The sequence below is a fragment of the Salvelinus alpinus genome, chromosome 10 (genome assembly GCF_045679555.1).
Source record: "Salvelinus alpinus chromosome 10, SLU_Salpinus.1, whole genome shotgun sequence".
Taxonomy (NCBI): Eukaryota; Metazoa; Chordata; class Actinopteri; order Salmoniformes; family Salmonidae; genus Salvelinus; species Salvelinus alpinus.
Genome location: NC_092095.1, coordinates 28634226 through 28657470, shown reverse-complemented (window position 1 = coordinate 28657470; position 23245 = coordinate 28634226). Strand labels below are relative to the sequence as shown.

General features: G+C 41.4%; 1 protein-coding gene across 1 annotated transcript in view; it reads right to left on the bottom strand.

Annotated features, from left to right (window-relative positions):
- The window catches only part of prex2 (phosphatidylinositol-3,4,5-trisphosphate-dependent Rac exchange factor 2), a 246130-nt gene that overhangs the window by 10671 nt on the left and 212214 nt on the right, over positions 1-23245 (bottom strand). Inside the window, exons 40-42 of the mRNA XM_071328774.1 lie at positions 14564-14631; positions 7658-12101; positions 752-5195 (exon numbers count right to left, since the gene is read on the bottom strand). Of these exons, the coding sequence (XP_071184875.1) occupies positions 12056-12101; positions 14564-14631 (114 nt within the window). The 3' untranslated portion in view covers positions 752-5195; positions 7658-12055. The remainder of the gene's footprint in view (positions 1-751; positions 5196-7657; positions 12102-14563; positions 14632-23245) is intronic.

Here is a 23245-nt window from a genome sequence, read left to right as displayed (position 1 = left end):
TACCACTCTCCATATTTTCAAGCATAGTGGTGGCTGCATCATGTTATGGGTATGCTTGTAATCGTTAAGGGCTGGTGAGTTTTTCGGGATAAAAAAAAACAGAATAGAGCTAAGCACAGGCAAAATCCAAGAGGAAAACCTGGTTCAGTCTGCTTTCCACCCAACACTGGGAGATGAATACACCTTTCAGCAGGACAACAACCTAAAACACAAGGCCAAATCTACACTTGAGTTGCTTACCAAGAAGACAGTGAATGTTCCGTGGCCGACAGTGGCCGAGTTACACTTTTGACTTAAATCTACTTGAAAATCTATGGCATATCCTGAAAATAGTTGTCGAGCAATGATTCACAACCAATTTGACAGAACTTAAAGAACTTTGGAAAGAATAATGGTCAAATGTTGCACAATCCAGGTGTGGAAAGCTCTTAGAGACTTACTTATGTAAATAAGATATTTCTGTATTTCATTTGAAATAAATTTGCAAACATTTCTAAAAACCTGTTTTCACTTTGTCATTATGGGGTATTGTGTGAAAATGGGTCAGAAAATATATATTTAGTGAATTTTGAATTCAGGCATATGTCAAGGGGTATGAATACTTTCTGAAGACACCGTATCATTAAGCTATTCTGTGGTGTTGTGTCTAGTAGCATGTGGATGAGGTGAAGCTCTATAAGCTTCCCTTGGTGCAGATTACTACTCTATGGTGTTGTGTAGGTGTGGATAGGGTAGGGGGGCTTCAGCTTACCTAGGTACAGAGGACGGAGTGCGGTCTCTCACTCCCAGGTTCTTGGCTGAATTCTGAACTCTCGCCCCCTGAAAGACATAACAGAATCATCAATTCCAGCAAGCCATTAGGTAGACATAGATATACTGTATGCTTGCAGGATAGCATGCCCTCTTTGCACAGAGGAAGGCCTAAACACTGTGGGTTTGCTTCTGCAATTGACCATAGTTTTATCATCCAATTATATTTTGGCTTGCAAGATAGCATGCTCCCTATTGAGTGTTTTGAGTGTATTAAAGGGAACTTAAGGCAAGAACTAAGTGCTGTCCTCTTAACCTACAGGGTTGGGGTCAATTCCATTTCAATTCCAGTCAATTCAGAAAGTAAACCAAATTTCAGTTTCACATTTTCCTCATTGAAAAGCATAAAAAATAATTGGAATTTCAATGTATTTCCTGAATTGACTGTAATTTTAATTAGGATGTTAACCACAACCTTGTTAAAGAAATATCACAACACTTGACACTTTAGACAAGGCATAGTTACTAACTAAACTCAGCAAAAAAAGAAACGTCCTCTCACTGTCAACTGCGTTTATTTTCAGCAAACTGAACGTGTAAATATTTGTATGAACATAACATAGATTCAATAACTGAGACGTAAACTGAACAAGTTCCACAGACATGTGACTAACAGAAATTGAATAATGTGTCCCTGAACAAAGGGAGGGGGGGTCAAAAGTAACAGTCAGTATCTGGTGTGGCCACCAGCTGCATTAAGTACTGCAGTGCATCTCCTCCTCATGGACTGCACCAGATTTGCCAGTTCTTGCTGTGAGATGTTACCCCACTCTTCCACCAAGGCACCTGCAAGTTCCCGGATATTTCTGAGGGGAATGGCCCTAGCCCTCACCCTCCGATCCAACAGGTCCCAGACGTGCTCATTAGGATTGAGATCCGGGCTCTTCGCTGGCCATGGCAGAACACTGACATTCCTGTCTTGCAGGAAATCACACACAGAATGAGCAGTATGGCTGGTATGGCTGTTACTTTTTAGTTGGTGTTGTCAGATAGTCACACAATTATTGATTTGATTAGTAAAGTATAGGAATGTATTCTTGGCAATAAATCTGTGACCGATCTCTGTCATGGCCACAGACCTGGTGGCGAAGCAGGAAATTCATGTTGCTGACATCTAAGAGGTAATTCAACTCCCGGGTGTGGTAGCGTCCCAAGTGCGCCAACCAATGCTGAGGTCAATTCCATTTACGTTCCAGTCAATTCAAAAAGTAAACCAAATTATAATTCTTAACTTTCCGCTATTGAAATAATTGAATTTGAATTTCTGTGTACTTCCTGAATATAGTTCATTGTTGTGTATTTACTGAGAAAATACAGTGCGGCTGTAGAAATACATTAACTTATGTTTCCACTGTTTTCACCGCAACTCAGTAGCCGGTAACTTACCATAAAATGACAGTGATTTTTAAAAACAGTTTGTGCCATAACCGCATCTAAAGTATCCTATAGGTTTAAATGTAATTGCAAATGAGGCATGCCAAGTTAATTTGCAGGACGTATCAAAAAGTACCCAAATGCATTGAGATTGAAAGTAAATATATAGTAAAACACTAATACAGTAAGTATCCTATTACTGTAGTAATGTACTGTATAACTATCATAAACTATCAGAAATATAATAGTTTTCCTTAAATGTGTATAAATGTGAATAAAGCTGAAATTTACTTTGAAGTCCAAAGTGTAGGAATACAGGTGAAATCAACTACTGGTGGTGTAGCAGAAAGATCGGAATGCCGTGAATCAAGAGGTTGTGAATTCAAATCTTAGATAAGGACATGTTGAATAATGATTAATGTCTAAATAAACATACACAATGTAGTCATGTATGTCAAAGTGTGTTAAATATGCAAGTTGAAAACACTGTTAAAAGCACTGTGTGTATCACAATGACACATTTTTGTTTGCAGGGCATCACCTGTGAAATTTCATGTGACAATTGAAATCCACACGTGAAAGGTTGTGAAAATCCACGTGAAATGTCATCACATGTGAAGTGCTCCAAAAACAGCATGTGGTTTTTCCATAAGGGTAGACAGACAGGGATGTAGAGAGAGCACTTGCTAAGCGAACCACCTGCAAAGACAGAACAGCTATGACAGTGCCGTATTGCAATACCTCTTTACAAGTCTTAAGACGTTCTTATACGTTAGGCTGCATCCTACCTTCGTCTAATTACTTATGTTCGATTAGACTTTTTTATTAGTGATTCTTATACTGCAGCGTTGAGGGAGCTAGCCTAGCACGCATGCATTTCACTCCACCTTTCACACATGCTGTAAACTGTGTACGTGACAAGTCAAATTTGATTTGATTTCCACAGCAATCTGCAAGTAGAGACAAAGTGTAAAATACAATCCTTCAGGATGTCTCCTTTAAATGGGTTTAATTGAAATTAATGACTACAGTATAACATTGTATATTTAAAAGTAATACAGAGAAAATTGGTTTAAAAACGAGAGAAATTACATTGTGTATATGGCAACTATGGCGGGTCAGTCTCATAATATGAAAATAAATTACAGTAATTTTCAGTCAAACAAACAAACATGGCTATTGGTGTTCATCTTTTTTTACAGTTGCATCTTTACATTTCTCTTTCTTCTCATGTGTTTTCTCTTCAACACATTATACGCTGCTATATGGCAAACAGACACCTTCATTATACAATATTAGAAAAGGTACTTATTTCAAACATGTTTACAGTAAGAAATTGAGAGATATATGGGGACAGCTGTCAAACAGAAGGCCGAGTCCCAAATGGCACCCTATTTCATATTACAGTGCACTACTTTTGACCAGGCCCCATAGGTCTCTAAATAGGGAATAGGGTGCCATTTGGAATGTATACAAGCTCATCTATACAGTTTGATATCCCATGTTTGTATAGTCCAGTAATTAACCAACTCTATAATGTTGTTACCAATATAGCAATGATACTGTAAGTAATACCTAAATACAGAATAATACTTAGCTCCTGAGTACTGGCAATATACAATATTTAAGTATATTTATATATATTTCATAGCTCTACTTACATAAGCTTGGAGTGCTGTTTTAATACTGATGGTTCATGTAGGAACCTCTTCATATCAGGGGGGGTCACTTCATATGTGTATAGATGATCATGTTTATATCTGTAATATACCATCATTAAGGCACAGAGACTGCAGAATGGAAAACACACGAGCTACACTGCACCGTTTAGTGGTCACTTACTAATCTTTCGGTGCGTCTCAATCCACTTTACTTGTGATCCCTTCCCTCCTCCACTCCACTCGCTCGGGAAAGCTCCCTCGGGGAAACGTCATAGATACGTCACTCCAAGTGAAGGGAGGAAGCAAAGGTGCTGATTTAGATTGGAATGCAGCCTTTGACTCTAGAGAAGGTATGAAACTAGAGTGTCTACAAGGCTACATGGTAGTGTTCAAGGTGTCATACCTGCATATCTACACGTCATTTTACAGTATCGCTATGATCAATGTTACAACAACATTCACATGGTTATCAACATAGCCATAAATGCATTATCTGGAATGAGCAAGTTGGAGAGAAAGGAAAGGAAAATAAATGACTGCGCAAATGGGGCACAGCAATATTGCCCCACAACTCATATAATCTCATTCAATTTTCACACCATATCCAAACAAATATCAAACAATATCAGTCAGGTCATGGAATGGTCATTTCCTGAACTTTGTGATAACAAAACAGCTCATTTTCATTCCATTATAGTTATTTGCAGAAAGAAAGAACATTGATGGATAGGCTACATTCCATTTCAGTTGGCTGGTTTGACGTCAGCCTCAAGGCACCAATCTCAGGCTCTGTTGTTGTTCCATTATAAACACTGTTAATGTTAAATGAGATGCAATGTAGCTGGACACAAGACACATATATAAATCCATTTTAAAATCAGCTATAAAGTACAGCACAATAGCGGAGAGAAAAATAGAGCATTAAAAATTCACTATTTACAAATTGTGAACCCACTGAGCCCACTGTTGAGTGACTGAGTGTGGGCATTTTGAAAAGGCAAGCTGGCTGTAGATGAGAGAAAATGTTCTGTTTCCAGGTCTATGTCCCATATGGCACCCTATACCCTATATAGTGCACTACTTTGGACCAGAGGCCTATTGGAACCCACGGAACTCACGAGTGTGAGCATTTTGGGCCCTGGTCCAAAGTAGTTCACTAAATAGAGAATAGGGCGCCATTTGGGACACACTCCCAGGTTGATTCTTCAGTGGTAGAAAGAGAGAAGTCTTCTAAGGAATGGAGTCAGGAAGAAGGGTGAGCAGAACTTCGCTGGACTGGACAGCTCCGTACAGGAACTAGGGAATTAGGAATCACCCTCTGGGGGTGGAGGCTGGCATAGCTTATACAGTCTGGTGGAGAAAACACACGTATATACAATTAGGAAAGGGGCTCACTGTTTGCTGCAGTTAGAGATTAAGGTGTACACATAGCATGGCATAGACAGACGCACACACATACACACACCCACCCCCACGACCCACACACACACCCCCACCCCCCAGACCCACACACACACAGCGTTCTTAGTTCTGCACCCATTCAGCCATGAGGCAATGCGAGTGCCTGCCTTCAAAATGCACATTAATACAAATGTCCTGTTTCTTACTGTAAGTTCTCAAACCGTAGAATGCTAAGACAACACAACAAGCTGCCCTAGCCTCACCGCAATTCTCCATCAGTAATCAACCTTCTCACAGACCTGTCTCAAAGCCGCACAGACTGCGTCCCAAATGGCGCCCTATTCCCTATTTAGTGCACTACTTTTGACCAGAGCCCTATGTATATGTAGGGAATAGGGTGCCGTTTGGCAAGCACCCTCAGAGCGTCTAAGGAGCAGTCACTAACGCCGCACCTATTATGACAAACCCAGTGAGAGCGCAGAAATTTCCCCCGCGGCCAGCACAGCTCAACACTAATCATAACCTCACTTAATTGCATTTGTCAATCCCACTAAAAGGTTCAAAAGGGCTGCATGTCACAAAAGGATATGTCAAAGCCAATTGACTGTGACAGCCCCTATCCCCTATTCATATCTATCATCGACTCTGCAGGGGGGCTGGGTGGGAGAGGCTGCCGTTTTCTGTTGTTGCTTGTCCTAAGATATGCACACACTCATAGAAACAATACAACACATGCACATATCAACACACAAACATGCATAAAAGCAATCTAGCACTTGAACAGTAGCACTATACAGTAGCACAGTATTCACACAGTATTCACACCCCTTGACTTTTTCCACATTTTGTTTTGTTACACTCTGAGTTTAAAATTGATTACTTTTTTATTTTATTTTATTGGTCACTGGCCTACACACAAAGTGGAATTATTTTTGGGCGATTTAAAAAAAATTATGAATTAGAAATGAAAAGCTGAAATGTGTTGAGTCAATAAATATTCAACCCCTTTGTTATGGCAAGCCTAAATAATTTGTAAAAATGTGCTTAACAAGTCACATAATACGTTGCATGGACTCGCTCTGTGTGCAATAATAATGTTTAACATGATTTTTGAATGACTATCTCATCTCTGTACCCCACACATACAATTATTTGTAAGGTCCCTCAGTCGAGCAGTGAATTCCAAACACAGATTCAACCACAAAGACCAGGGAGGTTTTCCAATGCTTCGCAAAGAAGGGCACCTATAGGTAGATGAGTAAAAAAATATACAAAAATAATAATAATTATTTTGAGCATGGTGAAGTTATTAATTACAGTTAATACACCCAGTCAATACAAGGATACAGGCATCCTTCCTAACTCAGTTGCCAGAGAGGAAGGAAACCACTCAGGGATTTCACCATGAGGCCAATGGTGACTTTCAAACAGTTACAGAGTTTAATGGCTGTGATAGGAGAAAACTGAGGATGGATCAACAACATTGTAGTTACTCGACAATACTAACCTAATTGACAAAGGGAAAAGAAGGAAGCCTGTAAATACTAAAACTATTCTAAAACATGCATCTTGTTTACAAGGCACTCAAGTAATACTGCAAAAAATGTCCTGAATAAAAAGTGTTATGTTTGGGCCAAATCCAATACAACACATTACCGAGTACCACTCTCCATATTTTCAAGCATAGTGGTGGCTGCATCATGTTATGGGTATGCTTGTAATCGTTAAGGGCTGGTGAGTTTTTCGGGATAAAAAAAAACAGAATAGAGCTAAGCACAGGCAAAATCCAAGAGGAAAACCTGGTTCAGTCTGCTTTCCACCCAACACTGGGAGATGAATACACCTTTCAGCAGGACAACAACCTAAAACACAAGGCCAAATCTACACTTGAGTTGCTTACCAAGAAGACAGTGAATGTTCCGTGGCCGACAGTGGCCGAGTTACACTTTTGACTTAAATCTACTTGAAAATCTATGGCATATCCTGAAAATAGTTGTCGAGCAATGATTCACAACCAATTTGACAGAACTTAAAGAACTTTGGAAAGAATAATGGTCAAATGTTGCACAATCCAGGTGTGGAAAGCTCTTAGAGACTTACTTATGTAAATAAGATATTTCTGTATTTCATTTGAAATAAATTTGCAAACATTTCTAAAAACCTGTTTTCACTTTGTCATTATGGGGTATTGTGTGAAAATGGGTCAGAAAATATATATTTAGTGAATTTTGAATTCAGGCATATGTCAAGGGGTATGAATACTTTCTGAAGACACTGTATCATTAAGCTATTTTGTGGTGTTGTGTCTAGTAGCATGTGGATGAGGTGAAGCTCTATAAGCTTCCCTTGGTGCAGATTACTACTCTATGGTGTTGTGTAGGTGTGGATAGGGTAGGGGGGCTTCAGCTTACCTAGGTACAGAGGACGGAGTGCGGTCTCTCACTCCCAGGTTCTTGGCTGAATTCTGAACTCTCGCCCCCTGAAAGACATAACAGAATCATCAATTCCAGCAAGCCATTAGGTAGACATAGATATACTGTATGCTTGCAGGATAGCATGCCCTCTTTGCACAGAGGAAGGCCTAAACACTGTGGGTTTGCTTCTGCAATTGACCATAGTTTTATCATCCAATTATATTTTGGCTTGCAAGATAGCATGCTCCCTATTGAGTGTTTTGAGTGTATTAAAGGGAACTTAAGGCAAGAACTAAGTGCTGTCCTCTTAACCTACAGGGTTGGGGTCAATTCCATTTCAATTCCAGTCAATTCAGAAAGTAAACCAAATTTCAGTTTCACATTTTCCTCATTGAAAAGCATAAAAAATAATTGGAATTTCAATGTATTTCCTGAATTGACTGTAATTTTAATTAGGATGTTAACCACAACCTTGTTAAAGAAATATCACAACACTTGACACTTTAGACAAGGCATAGTTACTAACTAAACTCAGCAAAAAAAGAAACGTCCTCTCACTGTCAACTGCGTTTATTTTCAGCAAACTGAACGTGTAAATATTTGTATGAACATAACATAGATTCAATAACTGAGACGTAAACTGAACAAGTTCCACAGACATGTGACTAACAGAAATTGAATAATGTGTCCCTGAACAAAGGGAGGGGGGGTCAAAAGTAACAGTCAGTATCTGGTGTGGCCACCAGCTGCATTAAGTACTGCAGTGCATCTCCTCCTCATGGACTGCACCAGATTTGCCAGTTCTTGCTGTGAGATGTTACCCCACTCTTCCACCAAGGCACCTGCAAGTTCCCGGATATTTCTGAGGGGAATGGCCCTAGCCCTCACCCTCCGATCCAACAGGTCCCAGACGTGCTCATTAGGATTGAGATCCGGGCTCTTCGCTGGCCATGGCAGAACACTGACATTCCTGTCTTGCAGGAAATCACACACAGAATGAGCAGTATGGCTGGTATGGCTGTTACTTTTTAGTTGGTGTTGTCAGATAGTCACACAATTATTGATTTGATTAGTAAAGTATAGGAATGTATTCTTGGCAATAAATCTGTGACCGATCTCTGTCATGGCCACAGACCTGGTGGCGAAGCAGGAAATTCATGTTGCTGACATCTAAGAGGTAATTCAACTCCCGGGTGTGGTAGCGTCCCAAGTGCGCCAACCAATGCTGAGGTCAATTCCATTTACGTTCCAGTCAATTCAAAAAGTAAACCAAATTATAATTCTTAACTTTCCGCTATTGAAATAATTGAATTTGAATTTCTGTGTACTTCCTGAATATAGTTCATTGTTGTGTATTTACTGAGAAAATACAGTGCGGCTGTAGAAATACATTAACTTATGTTTCCACTGTTTTCACCGCAACTCAGTAGCCGGTAACTTACCATAAAATGACAGTGATTTTTAAAAACAGTTTGTGCCATAACCGCATCTAAAGTATCCTATAGGTTTAAATGTAATTGCAAATGAGGCATGCCAAGTTAATTTGCAGGACGTATCAAAAAGTACCCAAATGCATTGAGATTGAAAGTAAATATATAGTAAAACACTAATACAGTAAGTATCCTATTACTGTAGTAATGTACTGTATAACTATCATAAACTATCAGAAATATAATAGTTTTCCTTAAATGTGTATAAATGTGAATAAAGCTGAAATTTACTTTGAAGTCCAAAGTGTAGGAATACAGGTGAAATCAACTACTGGTGGTGTAGCAGAAAGATCGGAATGCCGTGAATCAAGAGGTTGTGAATTCAAATCTTAGATAAGGACATGTTGAATAATGATTAATGTCTAAATAAACATACACAATGTAGTCATGTATGTCAAAGTGTGTTAAATATGCAAGTTGAAAACACTGTTAAAAGCACTGTGTGTATCACAATGACACATTTTTGTTTGCAGGGCATCACCTGTGAAATTTCATGTGACAATTGAAATCCACACGTGAAAGGTTGTGAAAATCCACGTGAAATGTCATCACATGTGAAGTGCTCCAAAAACAGCATGTGGTTTTTCCATAAGGGTAGACAGACAGGGATGTAGAGAGAGCACTTGCTAAGCGAACCACCTGCAAAGACAGAACAGCTATGACAGTGCCGTATTGCAATACCTCTTTACAAGTCTTAAGACGTTCTTATACGTTAGGCTGCATCCTACCTTCGTCTAATTACTTATGTTCGATTAGACTTTTTTATTAGTGATTCTTATACTGCAGCGTTGAGGGAGCTAGCCTAGCACGCATGCATTTCACTCCACCTTTCACACATGCTGTAAACTGTGTACGTGACAAGTCAAATTTGATTTGATTTCCACAGCAATCTGCAAGTAGAGACAAAGTGTAAAATACAATCCTTCAGGATGTCTCCTTTAAATGGGTTTAATTGAAATTAATGACTACAGTATAACATTGTATATTTAAAAGTAATACAGAGAAAATTGGTTTAAAAACGAGAGAAATTACATTGTGTATATGGCAACTATGGCGGGTCAGTCTCATAATATGAAAATAAATTACAGTAATTTTCAGTCAAACAAACAAACATGGCTATTGGTGTTCATCTTTTTTTACAGTTGCATCTTTACATTTCTCTTTCTTCTCATGTGTTTTCTCTTCAACACATTATACGCTGCTATATGGCAAACAGACACCTTCATTATACAATATTAGAAAAGGTACTTATTTCAAACATGTTTACAGTAAGAAATTGAGAGATATATGGGGACAGCTGTCAAACAGAAGGCCGAGTCCCAAATGGCACCCTATTTCATATTACAGTGCACTACTTTTGACCAGGCCCCATAGGTCTCTAAATAGGGAATAGGGTGCCATTTGGAATGTATACAAGCTCATCTATACAGTTTGATATCCCATGTTTGTATAGTCCAGTAATTAACCAACTCTATAATGTTGTTACCAATATAGCAATGATACTGTAAGTAATACCTAAATACAGAATAATACTTAGCTCCTGAGTACTGGCAATATACAATATTTAAGTATATTTATATATATTTCATAGCTCTACTTACATAAGCTTGGAGTGCTGTTTTAATACTGATGGTTCATGTAGGAACCTCTTCATATCAGGGGGGGTCACTTCATATGTGTATAGATGATCATGTTTATATCTGTAATATACCATCATTAAGGCACAGAGACTGCAGAATGGAAAACACACGAGCTACACTGCACCGTTTAGTGGTCACTTACTAATCTTTCGGTGCGTCTCAATCCACTTTACTTGTGATCCCTTCCCTCCTCCACTCCACTCGCTCGGGAAAGCTCCCTCGGGGAAACGTCATAGATACGTCACTCCAAGTGAAGGGAGGAAGCAAAGGTGCTGATTTAGATTGGAATGCAGCCTTTGACTCTAGAGAAGGTATGAAACTAGAGTGTCTACAAGGCTACATGGTAGTGTTCAAGGTGTCATACCTGCATATCTACACGTCATTTTACAGTATCGCTATGATCAATGTTACAACAACATTCACATGGTTATCAACATAGCCATAAATGCATTATCTGGAATGAGCAAGTTGGAGAGAAAGGAAAGGAAAATAAATGACTGCGCAAATGGGGCACAGCAATATTGCCCCACAACTCATATAATCTCATTCAATTTTCACACCATATCCAAACAAATATCAAACAATATCAGTCAGGTCATGGAATGGTCATTTCCTGAACTTTGTGATAACAAAACAGCTCATTTTCATTCCATTATAGTTATTTGCAGAAAGAAAGAACATTGATGGATAGGCTACATTCCATTTCAGTTGGCTGGTTTGACGTCAGCCTCAAGGCACCAATCTCAGGCTCTGTTGTTGTTCCATTATAAACACTGTTAATGTTAAATGAGATGCAATGTAGCTGGACACAAGACACATATATAAATCCATTTTAAAATCAGCTATAAAGTACAGCACAATAGCGGAGAGAAAAATAGAGCATTAAAAATTCACTATTTACAAATTGTGAACCCACTGAGCCCACTGTTGAGTGACTGAGTGTGGGCATTTTGAAAAGGCAAGCTGGCTGTAGATGAGAGAAAATGTTCTGTTTCCAGGTCTATGTCCCATATGGCACCCTATACCCTATATAGTGCACTACTTTGGACCAGAGGCCTATTGGAACCCACGGAACTCACGAGTGTGAGCATTTTGGGCCCTGGTCCAAAGTAGTTCACTAAATAGAGAATAGGGCGCCATTTGGGACACACTCCCAGGTTGATTCTTCAGTGGTAGAAAGAGAGAAGTCTTCTAAGGAATGGAGTCAGGAAGAAGGGTGAGCAGAACTTCGCTGGACTGGACAGCTCCGTACAGGAACTAGGGAATTAGGAATCACCCTCTGGGGGTGGAGGCTGGCATAGCTTATACAGTCTGGTGGAGAAAACACACGTATATACAATTAGGAAAGGGGCTCACTGTTTGCTGCAGTTAGAGATTAAGGTGTACACATAGCATGGCATAGACAGACGCACACACATACACACACCCACCCCCACGACCCACACACACACCCCCACCCCCCAGACCCACACACACACAGCGTTCTTAGTTCTGCACCCATTCAGCCATGAGGCAATGCGAGTGCCTGCCTTCAAAATGCACATTAATACAAATGTCCTGTTTCTTACTGTAAGTTCTCAAACCGTAGAATGCTAAGACAACACAACAAGCTGCCCTAGCCTCACCGCAATTCTCCATCAGTAATCAACCTTCTCACAGACCTGTCTCAAAGCCGCACAGACTGCGTCCCAAATGGCGCCCTATTCCCTATTTAGTGCACTACTTTTGACCAGAGCCCTATGTATATGTAGGGAATAGGGTGCCGTTTGGCAAGCACCCTCAGAGCGTCTAAGGAGCAGTCACTAACGCCGCACCTATTATGACAAACCCAGTGAGAGCGCAGAAATTTCCCCCGCGGCCAGCACAGCTCAACACTAATCATAACCTCACTTAATTGCATTTGTCAATCCCACTAAAAGGTTCAAAAGGGCTGCATGTCACAAAAGGATATGTCAAAGCCAATTGACTGTGACAGCCCCTATCCCCTATTCATATCTATCATCGACTCTGCAGGGGGGCTGGGTGGGAGAGGCTGCCGTTTTCTGTTGTTGCTTGTCCTAAGATATGCACACACTCATAGAAACAATACAACACATGCACATATCAACACACAAACATGCATAAAAGCAATCTAGCACTTGAACAGTAGCACTATACAGTAGCACAGTATTCACACAGTATTCACACCCCTTGACTTTTTCCACATTTTGTTTTGTTACACTCTGAGTTTAAAATTGATTACTTTTTTATTTTATTTTATTGGTCACTGGCCTACACACAAAGTGGAATTATTTTTGGGCGATTTAAAAAAAATTATGAATTAGAAATGAAAAGCTGAAATGTGTTGAGTCAATAAATATTCAACCCCTTTGTTATGGCAAGCCTAAATAATTTGTAAAAATGTGCTTAACAAGTCACATAATACGTTGCATGGACTCGCTCTGTGTGCAATAATAATGTTTAACATGATTTTTGAATGACTATCTCATCTCTGTACCCCACACATACAATTATTTGTAAGGTCCCTCAGTCGAGCAGTGAATTCCAAACACAGATTCAACCACAAAGACCAGGGAGGTTTTCCAATGCTTCGCAAAGAAGGGCACCTATAGGTAGATGAGTAAAAAAATATACAAAAATAATAATAATTATTTTGAGCATGGTGAAGTTATTAATTACAGTTAATACACCCAGTCAATACAAGGATACAGGCATCCTTCCTAACTCAGTTGCCAGAGAGGAAGGAAACCACTCAGGGATTTCACCATGAGGCCAATGGTGACTTTCAAACAGTTACAGAGTTTAATGGCTGTGATAGGAGAAAACTGAGGATGGATCAACAACATTGTAGTTACTCGACAATACTAACCTAATTGACAAAGGGAAAAGAAGGAAGCCTGTAAATACTAAAACTATTCTAAAACATGCATCTTGTTTACAAGGCACTCAAGTAATACTGCAAAAAATGTCCTGAATAAAAAGTGTTATGTTTGGGCCAAATCCAATACAACACATTACCGAGTACCACTCTCCATATTTTCAAGCATAGTGGTGGCTGCATCATGTTATGGGTATGCTTGTAATCGTTAAGGGCTGGTGAGTTTTTCGGGATAAAAAAAAACAGAATAGAGCTAAGCACAGGCAAAATCCAAGAGGAAAACCTGGTTCAGTCTGCTTTCCACCCAACACTGGGAGATGAATACACCTTTCAGCAGGACAACAACCTAAAACACAAGGCCAAATCTACACTTGAGTTGCTTACCAAGAAGACAGTGAATGTTCCGTGGCCGACAGTGGCCGAGTTACACTTTTGACTTAAATCTACTTGAAAATCTATGGCATATCCTGAAAATAGTTGTCGAGCAATGATTCACAACCAATTTGACAGAACTTAAAGAACTTTGGAAAGAATAATGGTCAAATGTTGCACAATCCAGGTGTGGAAAGCTCTTAGAGACTTACTTATGTAAATAAGATATTTCTGTATTTCATTTGAAATAAATTTGCAAACATTTCTAAAAACCTGTTTTCACTTTGTCATTATGGGGTATTGTGTGAAGATGGGTCAGAAAATATATATTTAGTGAATTTTGAATTCAGGCATATGTCAAGGGGTATGAATACTTTCTGAAGACACTGTATCATTAAGCTATTTTGTGGTGTTGTGTCTAGTAGCATGTGGATGAGGTGAAGCTCTATAAGCTTCCCTTGGTGCAGATTACTACTCTATGGTGTTGTGTAGGTGTGGATAGGGTAGGGGGGCTTCAGCTTACCTAGGTACAGAGGACGGAGTGCGGTCTCTCACTCCCAGGTTCTTGGCTGAATTCTGAACTCTCGCCCCCTGAAAGACATAACAGAATCATCAATTCCAGCAAGCCATTAGGTAGACATAGATATACTGTATGCTTGCAGGATAGCATGCCCTCTTTGCACAGAGGAAGGCCTAAACACTGTGGGTTTGCTTCTGCAATTGACCATAGTTTTATCATCCAATTATATTTTGGCTTGCAAGATAGCATGCTCCCTATTGAGTGTTTTGAGTGTATTAAAGGGAACTTAAGGCAAGAACTAAGTGCTGTCCTCTTAACCTACAGGGTTGGGGTCAATTCCATTTCAATTCCAGTCAATTCAGAAAGTAAACCAAATTTCAGTTTCACATTTTCCTCATTGAAAAGCATTAAAAATAATTGGCATTTCAATGTATTTCCTGAATTGACTGTAATTTTAATTAGGATGTTAACCACAACCTTGTTAAAGAAATATCACAACACTTGACACTTTAGACAAGGCATAGTTACTAACTAAACTCAGCAAAAAAAGAAACGTCCTCTCACTGTCAACTGCGTTTATTTTCAGCAAACTGAACGTGTAAATATTTGTATGAACATAACATAGATTCAATAACTGAGACGTAAACTGAACAAGTTCCACAGACATGTGACTAACAGAAATTGAATAATGTGTCCCTGAACAAAGGGAGGGGGGGTCAAAAGTAACAGTCAGTATCTGGTGTGGCCACCAGCTGCATTAAGTACTGCAGTGCATCTCCTCCTCATGGACTGCACCAGATTTGCCAGTTCTTGCTGTGAGATGTTACCCCACTCTTCCACCAAGGCACCTGCAAGTTCCCGGATATTTCTGAGGGGAATGGCCCTAGCCCTCACCCTCCGATCCAACAGGTCCCAGACGTGCTCATTAGGATTGAGATCCGGGCTCTTCGCTGGCCATGGCAGAACACTGACATTCCTGTCTTGCAGGAAATCACACACAGAATGAGCAGTATGGCTGGTGGCATTGTCATGCTGGAGGGTCATGTCAGGATGAGCCTGCAGGAAGGGTACCACATGAGGGACGCACAGCGTTGAGATTGCCTGCAATGACAACAATCTCAGTCCGATGATGCTGTGACACACCGCCCCAGACCATGACAGACCCTCCAACTTTAAATCGATCCCGCTCCAGAGTACATGCCTCAGTGTAACGCTCATTCCTTTGACGATAAACGCGAATATGACCATCACCCCTGGTGAGACAAAACCGCGACTCGTCAGAGAAGAGCACTTTTTGCCAGACCTGTCTGGTCCAGCAACTGTGGGTTTGTGCCCATAGGCAACGCTGTTGCCGGTGATGTCTGGTGAGGACCTGCCATACAACAGGCCTACAAGCCCTCAGTACAGCCTCTCTCAGCCTATTGCGGACAGTCTGAGCACTGATGGAGGGATTGTGCGTTCCTGGTGTAACTCGGGCAGTTGTTGTTGCCATCCTGTACCTGTCCCGCAGGTGTGATGTTTGGATGTACCGAGCCTTTGCAGGTGTTGTGACACGTGGTCTGCCACTGCGAGGATGATCAGCTGTCAGCCCTGTCTCCCTGTAGCGCTGTCTTAGGCGTCTCACAGTACAGACAATTTATTTATTGCCCTGGCCACATCTGCAGTGCTCATGCCTCCTTGCAGCATGCCTAAGGCACGATCACGCAGATGAGCAGGGACCCTGGGCATCTTTCTTTTGATGCTTTTCAGAGTCAGTTGAAAGGCCTCTTCAGTGTCCTAAGTTTTCATAACTGTGACCTTAATTGCCTACCGTCTGTAAGCTGTTAGTGTCTTAACGACCGTTCCACAGGTGCATGTTCATTAATTGTTTATGGTTAATTAAACAAGCGTGGAAAACAGTGTTAAAACCCTTTACAATTAAGATCTGTGAAGTTATTTGGATTTTTACGAATTATCTTTGAAAGACAGGGTCCTGAAAAAGGGACATTCTTTTTTGCTGAGTTTATGTACCAAGCAGGCCTCAAAGCAGAGATGGCCAGTAAATAAATGATATCCTGTTATAAATATTATATGATCTCCTGCTGTTTTCTCAGATCACACTTTGTTCAGCATCACTGAACCATTCTGCTCCACAAGACCTTGATCCACAGTGCATAAAGACACTCGGAACAAATCGTTGCAGAAACCAGTTGCTGCGTTCTGAATTCTCAACCCTTCTCCCCTCTTCATTCACTCCCCCGAATGCATTTAACAGCATTGGATTGGTGGAAGCATGGCTGCAGGATATGCCCTCCTTATTTAGTTCTCACACCTGTCAATTCCTTTTAAATCCATGAGGGGGTTATTTGAACGTACACGCCGGGAGAAGGGTAGAGAATCGAAATTGAGCAAATCATTGAATTCCAACTGAACTTTAGTGACAGCCTTGGGGCACCAGGTGTGGAAATGCACATCTCTCATCCGACCCAGGAGAACAGCTAAAAGTTATGATAAAAGAGTTCCAACATCCCCATTCTGTATTTTAGACCCTCATGGCCTTGTCAAAGACTGTTGGATCGACTTGTTTGCGGGGCGTACATCCAGACGAACCCGAGGGGCTAGGCCACATCATTTATATCTGCCTCCCAAATGGCGCCCTATTCCCTACATAGTGCACTACCTTTGACCAGAGACGTTTGGGAATAGAGTGCCATTTAGGACAAAGACGACATGTCTCCAATGCCTGAGGGATGAGGGATGCGGGCATGACTCAGAGATGAGAATCAATCAGATTTAATCACGGCTGCCGCTGGTTGTTTAATGTGCAGTTTTCATCCAGAGAGAAAGCGAGAGAGGTCAGAAATTGCCTGCATTCCAAATGGTGCCCTATTCCCTATATAGTGCAGTACTGTTTATCAGGGCCCATAGTACACTACATAGGGAATAGGGTGCCATGTGAAACGCAGAGATTGGCCTTTATCTAAATACTGTATCTATCTATCAGGGCCTGGGGTGACTAGTCACCGTACAGGCCACCTGGGTGTAAATCCTGGACATTTCCTCTACATTAACAGCATCTATAAATAAGCTGGGTGGTTAAGGGGGTGTCATACAGTACAGCTCGGTCCTACACTGTGCGAGATACCACTGTGTACTGTCCATTCAGATCTATAGGAGGGGGGGGTAGAGGGAGCAGAGTGATGGAAAGGGAGATGGAAGGATGGAGGAGAGAGAGATAGGATCACAGACTGGGTTGAGAGAAAGATGTGTGAGGGGATGGGAGAAGAACGTGCACCTGGTGGGTGGAGATGCAAAGGAAATTCAGCCAATCTGGAGGACAGCGGAAGTCGATTAAAACGCTTCTTTACTGTTAAAACCAGCGAGATGCGGTTTGTAGCCTTGGCTGTGAGGAGATGAAATAGAGAGATAGATGGGGGTTAGATGAGGTAGCTGGGGGTGAGCAGGTGCGATTGAAAGAAAGAGAGCGAGAGAGAGAGATAGTTGTATCAGCACACGGAGGGGTGTATGATCAGCACTAATGTTGTAACTGTAGTGTTCTGCTCTGAGTCTGCAGATACTAGACTACAGGGGGAAAATAAAGCAACTTTGAGTTAAACCCTGTCAGACACCAGAACACCTGCGTTCACACAGACGCACGCACACAGACACGAGTGCGATCGCATGCACAGTTGCATGGGCAAACACACGCGCAATACACACAGAACGACACTGAAACGTCAGTCTCTCTTACGCCAGCAGCATCACCAATGTCTAACAAGTCTCTCTGTGAGTCCATAACCCGTCTAACCCCTGTCTGTAAGTACACCTTAGTCATTCAGTCAGACAGTCTCCTGTCTGTCCTGTGTGTGTGTGTGTGTGGATAGCATCAGTAATTACAGCGATGGTCTATCACAGTGATCCATCCACATATAACCCTCCAGGTAGAGATCCCCCACTGTCAGGAACGGAGCACTGAAACTGTCCCTCTTCCATCTGCAACGGCTTTACGTGTTAGAGGACACAGCAGTTGATCATTTGGTTGAGGACACAATCTCAAACTGCAACGACTTGTGGAAGAGTTGTATTGGAGACGGGTTGAATAAACCAACGGGAGAATGATGTCGAGACTGGTTACGTGACGGTGGGACTATGGTGACCAGTGGGATGTTGGAACCTCTATAGGGTTTAGTCTTTATTCAACTGTGTTAGGTTGATTGAGGACACATTCACATAGAGAAAGAGTTTAGTTGGAGAGAAGAGGGGTTGGATGAGCAAATGAGAGACTGAGATTGGAGATGAGGCTGGTTAGGTAAGCATGGGTTCATTTGTGAAATACTTTCCAGTGGTCCCTAGCCTGTGTCTGGAGTCTCCATTAGCTTCACACTTGAGAATGGATTTCAAAACAGTTACTTAAGAGTTACTTAAACATTACTAGGCAATGAAACACATCTGAGAGACCGAAGCATACTTCAGAGAAGAGGTTTGTCTTAGAAAGACTGCTCTTCAACGCTGTGACCCATTGCCCTTAATAGCTGAAGACTCATTTACACCCATGGGCCAGTCAGTAAAGAGACTTCTTAAACAGTCTGACCTTGCCTTACCCTAACCTGGGAAAGTTTCAAACAGATATGCAATTCAAATCCTTTCCAGATTGAGCGTTGACAAGGGATTCAAGGTACATTATGATGGGTGATTTCTGTTGGAATCATATTCTATGATACAGAAGACTTTGGTTGTTTCCCAAATGGCACCCTATTTCCTATATAGTGCACTACTATTGATCAGAGCTCTAGTCAAAAGTAGTGCACTATATAGGGAATAGGGTGCCATTTGGGATGCAAACAGGACTCTTGGGCTGTTTTTCCAGACTGTTCTGTTACACTAACTGGCTGCAGCAAGTAGCCTAGCGGTTAGAGCTAACTGGCTGCAGCAGGTAGCCTAGTGGTTAGAGCTAACTGGCTGCAGCAGGTAGCCTAGCGGTTAGAGCTAACTGGCTGCAGCAGGTAGCCTAGCGGTTAGAGCTAACTGGCTGCAGCAGGTAACCTAGCTGTTAGAGCTAACTGGCTGCAGCAGGTAGCCTAGCTGTTAGAGCTAACTGGCTGCAGCAGGTAGCCTAGCTGTTAGAGCTAACTGGCTGCAGCAGGTAGCCTAGCGGTTAAAGCTAACTGGCTGCAGCAGGTAGCCTAGCGGTTAAAGCTAACTGGCTGCAGCAGGTAGCCTAGCTGTTTGAGCTTTGGGTCAGTAACCAAAAGGTCACTGGTTCAAATACCTGAGCCAGGCAAGGCACTTAATCCTAATTTGCTCCAGGAGAGCCGTATTACTATGGCTGACCCTGTAAAACAACACATTTCACTGCACCTATCTGGTGAATTTAAAAAAACATCTTTCTCACTTAGTTTGGACTTAACTGTCTGGGGTCATACCGTATATGCACTTTGTGACATCTGCTGACGTAAAACAATATTTATAAATGAATTTGATTTGATTCATAATGGAGTTATACATTTAGAAATGTCCCGGGAATATTTGGAGGTTTTAAATGAGATGAAATGTAATACCACTTTAATGAATGACCTGTGAATGACCTAGAGACATACAGTCAACAACGTTTTAAAATGTTAAAAGTTGACAAAATAAAAATGCACTGTAAAGAACAAACTAACAAGATAAATCGTTATATCCATACAGCATTAATCTCCATTTTGAAAATACAATACACTGCATGAAATATGGTCTCCTAGCACTGTGCCATTACCTTGCAAAACAGAACTAATGACAAAAGGCTCTTTCACTGTGTCTCTGTAAAGAATCCATTCAAACACGTAGAGTCCCAAATGATCCCCTATTCCTTATTAGAGTGCACTACTTTTGACCAGGGCCCATAGGGTGCAATTTGGGATGCACCCTAACACACTTCAGCCTACTCAAATGAACATCATTACGTACTTCAATCACTGTGTGCATTGAAACACTCAATAAGGTGTCCCAAATGGCACCCTATTCCCTACATAGTGCACTACTTTTGACCACATAGGGCTCTGGTGGAAAGTAGTGCACTAAGTAGTGAACTATGTAGGGAATAGGGTGTCATTTTGGATGAACTTTTTGAATAAGTATCAACCATCTACTCCAGCTGATGGTCAAACAGCTAATAGTATAGTGCTCCTGTTGGCCAACTGCCCACTTCTTCTCTGTGAGACCGAAGACAAGCCTAAGTAGCCTCTCTCTACCCTAGGTTTCCATTATGAGACTGAGTCCCTAATGGCACCCTATACCCTATATAGGGTACTACTTTTGACCAGAGCCCTGTGGGTATGTGTCTGTGGGCCCTGGTCCAAAGTAGTGCGGTTTATAGGGTATAGGGTGCCATTAGGGATGCGATCTATGCATTACCCTGTGGCTGACTGGCTGGCTGACTGGCCACTCACAGTCTTACTAATGAGGTGAGGAGATACAGGCCAAAACAGAACAGGCTCTGAATGACAGTACGACTTTACCTGGGAAAATAAATAAGGAGTGTGTGGAGGGATAGTAATAGTTTCACGGTAGACGGTTGGACTTAACCAAGGAGCCATGCACAAGCACGAGCGAACATACACACACACATGCCTGCACACACACCGCCCTATCCTGTATGCTGGCAAGCAGAGGGGAGTCAATTCTGGCAACAATATAATCAGATAGAGAGAGAAATGGATAGAGGGGGGAGAAAGGAGAGAGAAGGGAGGAGAGGAGAAGCTTTTAGAAATAGCCTTACAGAGGTAAAAATGAGAACTAGCTCAAATGCAGTGGTAAGCTTGCTGGTTTGCAGAGACCGAGCTCTCTCTTTGGTTAAATAAATCCAGGAAGGGAACCAACACCACAGAGGGTACGTCCCAAATGGCACCCTATTCCCTATACAGTGCACGTCTTTTGTCCAGAGCCTTATGGCCCTACTATATAGGGAACAGGGTGCCATTTGTGAAGCAGGCAAACGTTATTTCTGTAAAGGTAACCAATGCTATAACTATTCAGGTCATGGGAAATAAAATAGAGATAGCATAACAAGCTTTGCCTGGCGATTAAAATAAAATTGGTTATTGGCATAATCTCAGTTGGCGATGACTCTTCAAAGACAAATAGAATTAGCGACTACATGAGCGTATCTTTTGGATATTAACTCTCTGGGATGAGTCCAAAATGGGACCCTATTCCTTATTTAGTGCACTACCGTTGACCAGAGCTCTATGGGCCCTGGTCAAAAGAAGTGCACTATACAGGGAAAAATTGCTCCATTTGGAACATAGACCTAGCCACTACAGCAGAACTAAAGAGACGTATTCTGATTTTTCTCCCAAAAATTTTAATATCCACCACACGAGTTACGACGTCTCCTTGGGAGGAGATCAACACTGTCGAATTATTAACAACATATTCTCATTGCCGGAAGCAAACCATTCTTCAAAACACACACACACATCCATTCCTCAGCAAGGTTGGAATAATACATCTATCTGCTGTAGTGAAGTAGCGTTAGGAACAAGGCCTGTAGAATGTCAAGGGGAACAACAGAGGGGTTTGAGAGGAGGGGAGTGGTGAACATGTATTCATCTAACCTTTATACAGCCAGGTCCTGTGTGTCATTGAGAACAATAGCAGCCTGTTCTTTAGGTTTGGTTACAAGCTTAGACTGTGCTTTTAGTGGTAATTCTCGGAGAAAGAACGGACACAGTATAAAAACAACCTGAAGCGTTACAGTACTTTGCATGGTACAAGAAGAGGCTGTGCTTTTATGCAAGTCTCCAAGAAAGAATGGTTCACAGTATGGCTGAGGTGTGTTTAAAAAAACCTAGAAAGAGACTGTGTGTGTGTGTGTGTGTACGCTCATATATGAATATATAGTAGTAGGTTAGTGTTATACATCTATCTGCTGTTGTGAAGTAGCGTTAGGAAAAAGGATGTGTAGAATGTCAAGGGGAACAACAGAGGGGTTTGAGATGAGGGGAGTGGGTACTAGAGGAGTGATGGATTCATCTAACCTTTCTTCAGCCAGGTACTGTATGTCATTGAAAACAACACATTTCCTTTTTGCAATAACAACCAGGTTATTGAGCTGTAAAAGTAGGTGAGTGAATGAGTGAGTGAGTGAGTGAGTGAGTGAGTGAGTGAGTGAGTGAGTGAGTGAGTGAGTGAGTGAGAGAGTGTGTGTGGACGTGTTTAAGAGAGGCTGCCTGGATCTTTAACTTAAAGACCCTTGCTCCCTTCGGTCTCAACGTAGACTTTGATCTGAAGCCATTCTTGTGATTACTGTGACTTTGCCATTGTAATTGTTTGTAAGCTTGTGTAGTCTAAAATGAATCTATGATCGTATGCTATCCATTTGTTTTTTGTATGCTGTTCTTTGTATGCCATTTTAATATTTGAGAATTAACCAATGATAGTAGGCCACTCTTGGCCATGATTACAGACACCTGTGTGTCTTTTGACACGATATAAACAAGTCATCCCGCAGTGTTTGTGATTATACCCTGATGAAGACAGCCTGGCTGTCATAACGTTGGTTAGAGTCTCCTTTATTTTCAAGTGTTCTACTCCGCTAGCCAGCACCTCGCCTAAATAGGTGTGCGTTTATTTTTCTTCTAGATCCCACAAGAATAGTAAACAAACTCAAATTTGACCAAATGGGGAGATCTTGTTAGTCCACACTAGAACAAATGCTATTTCCAC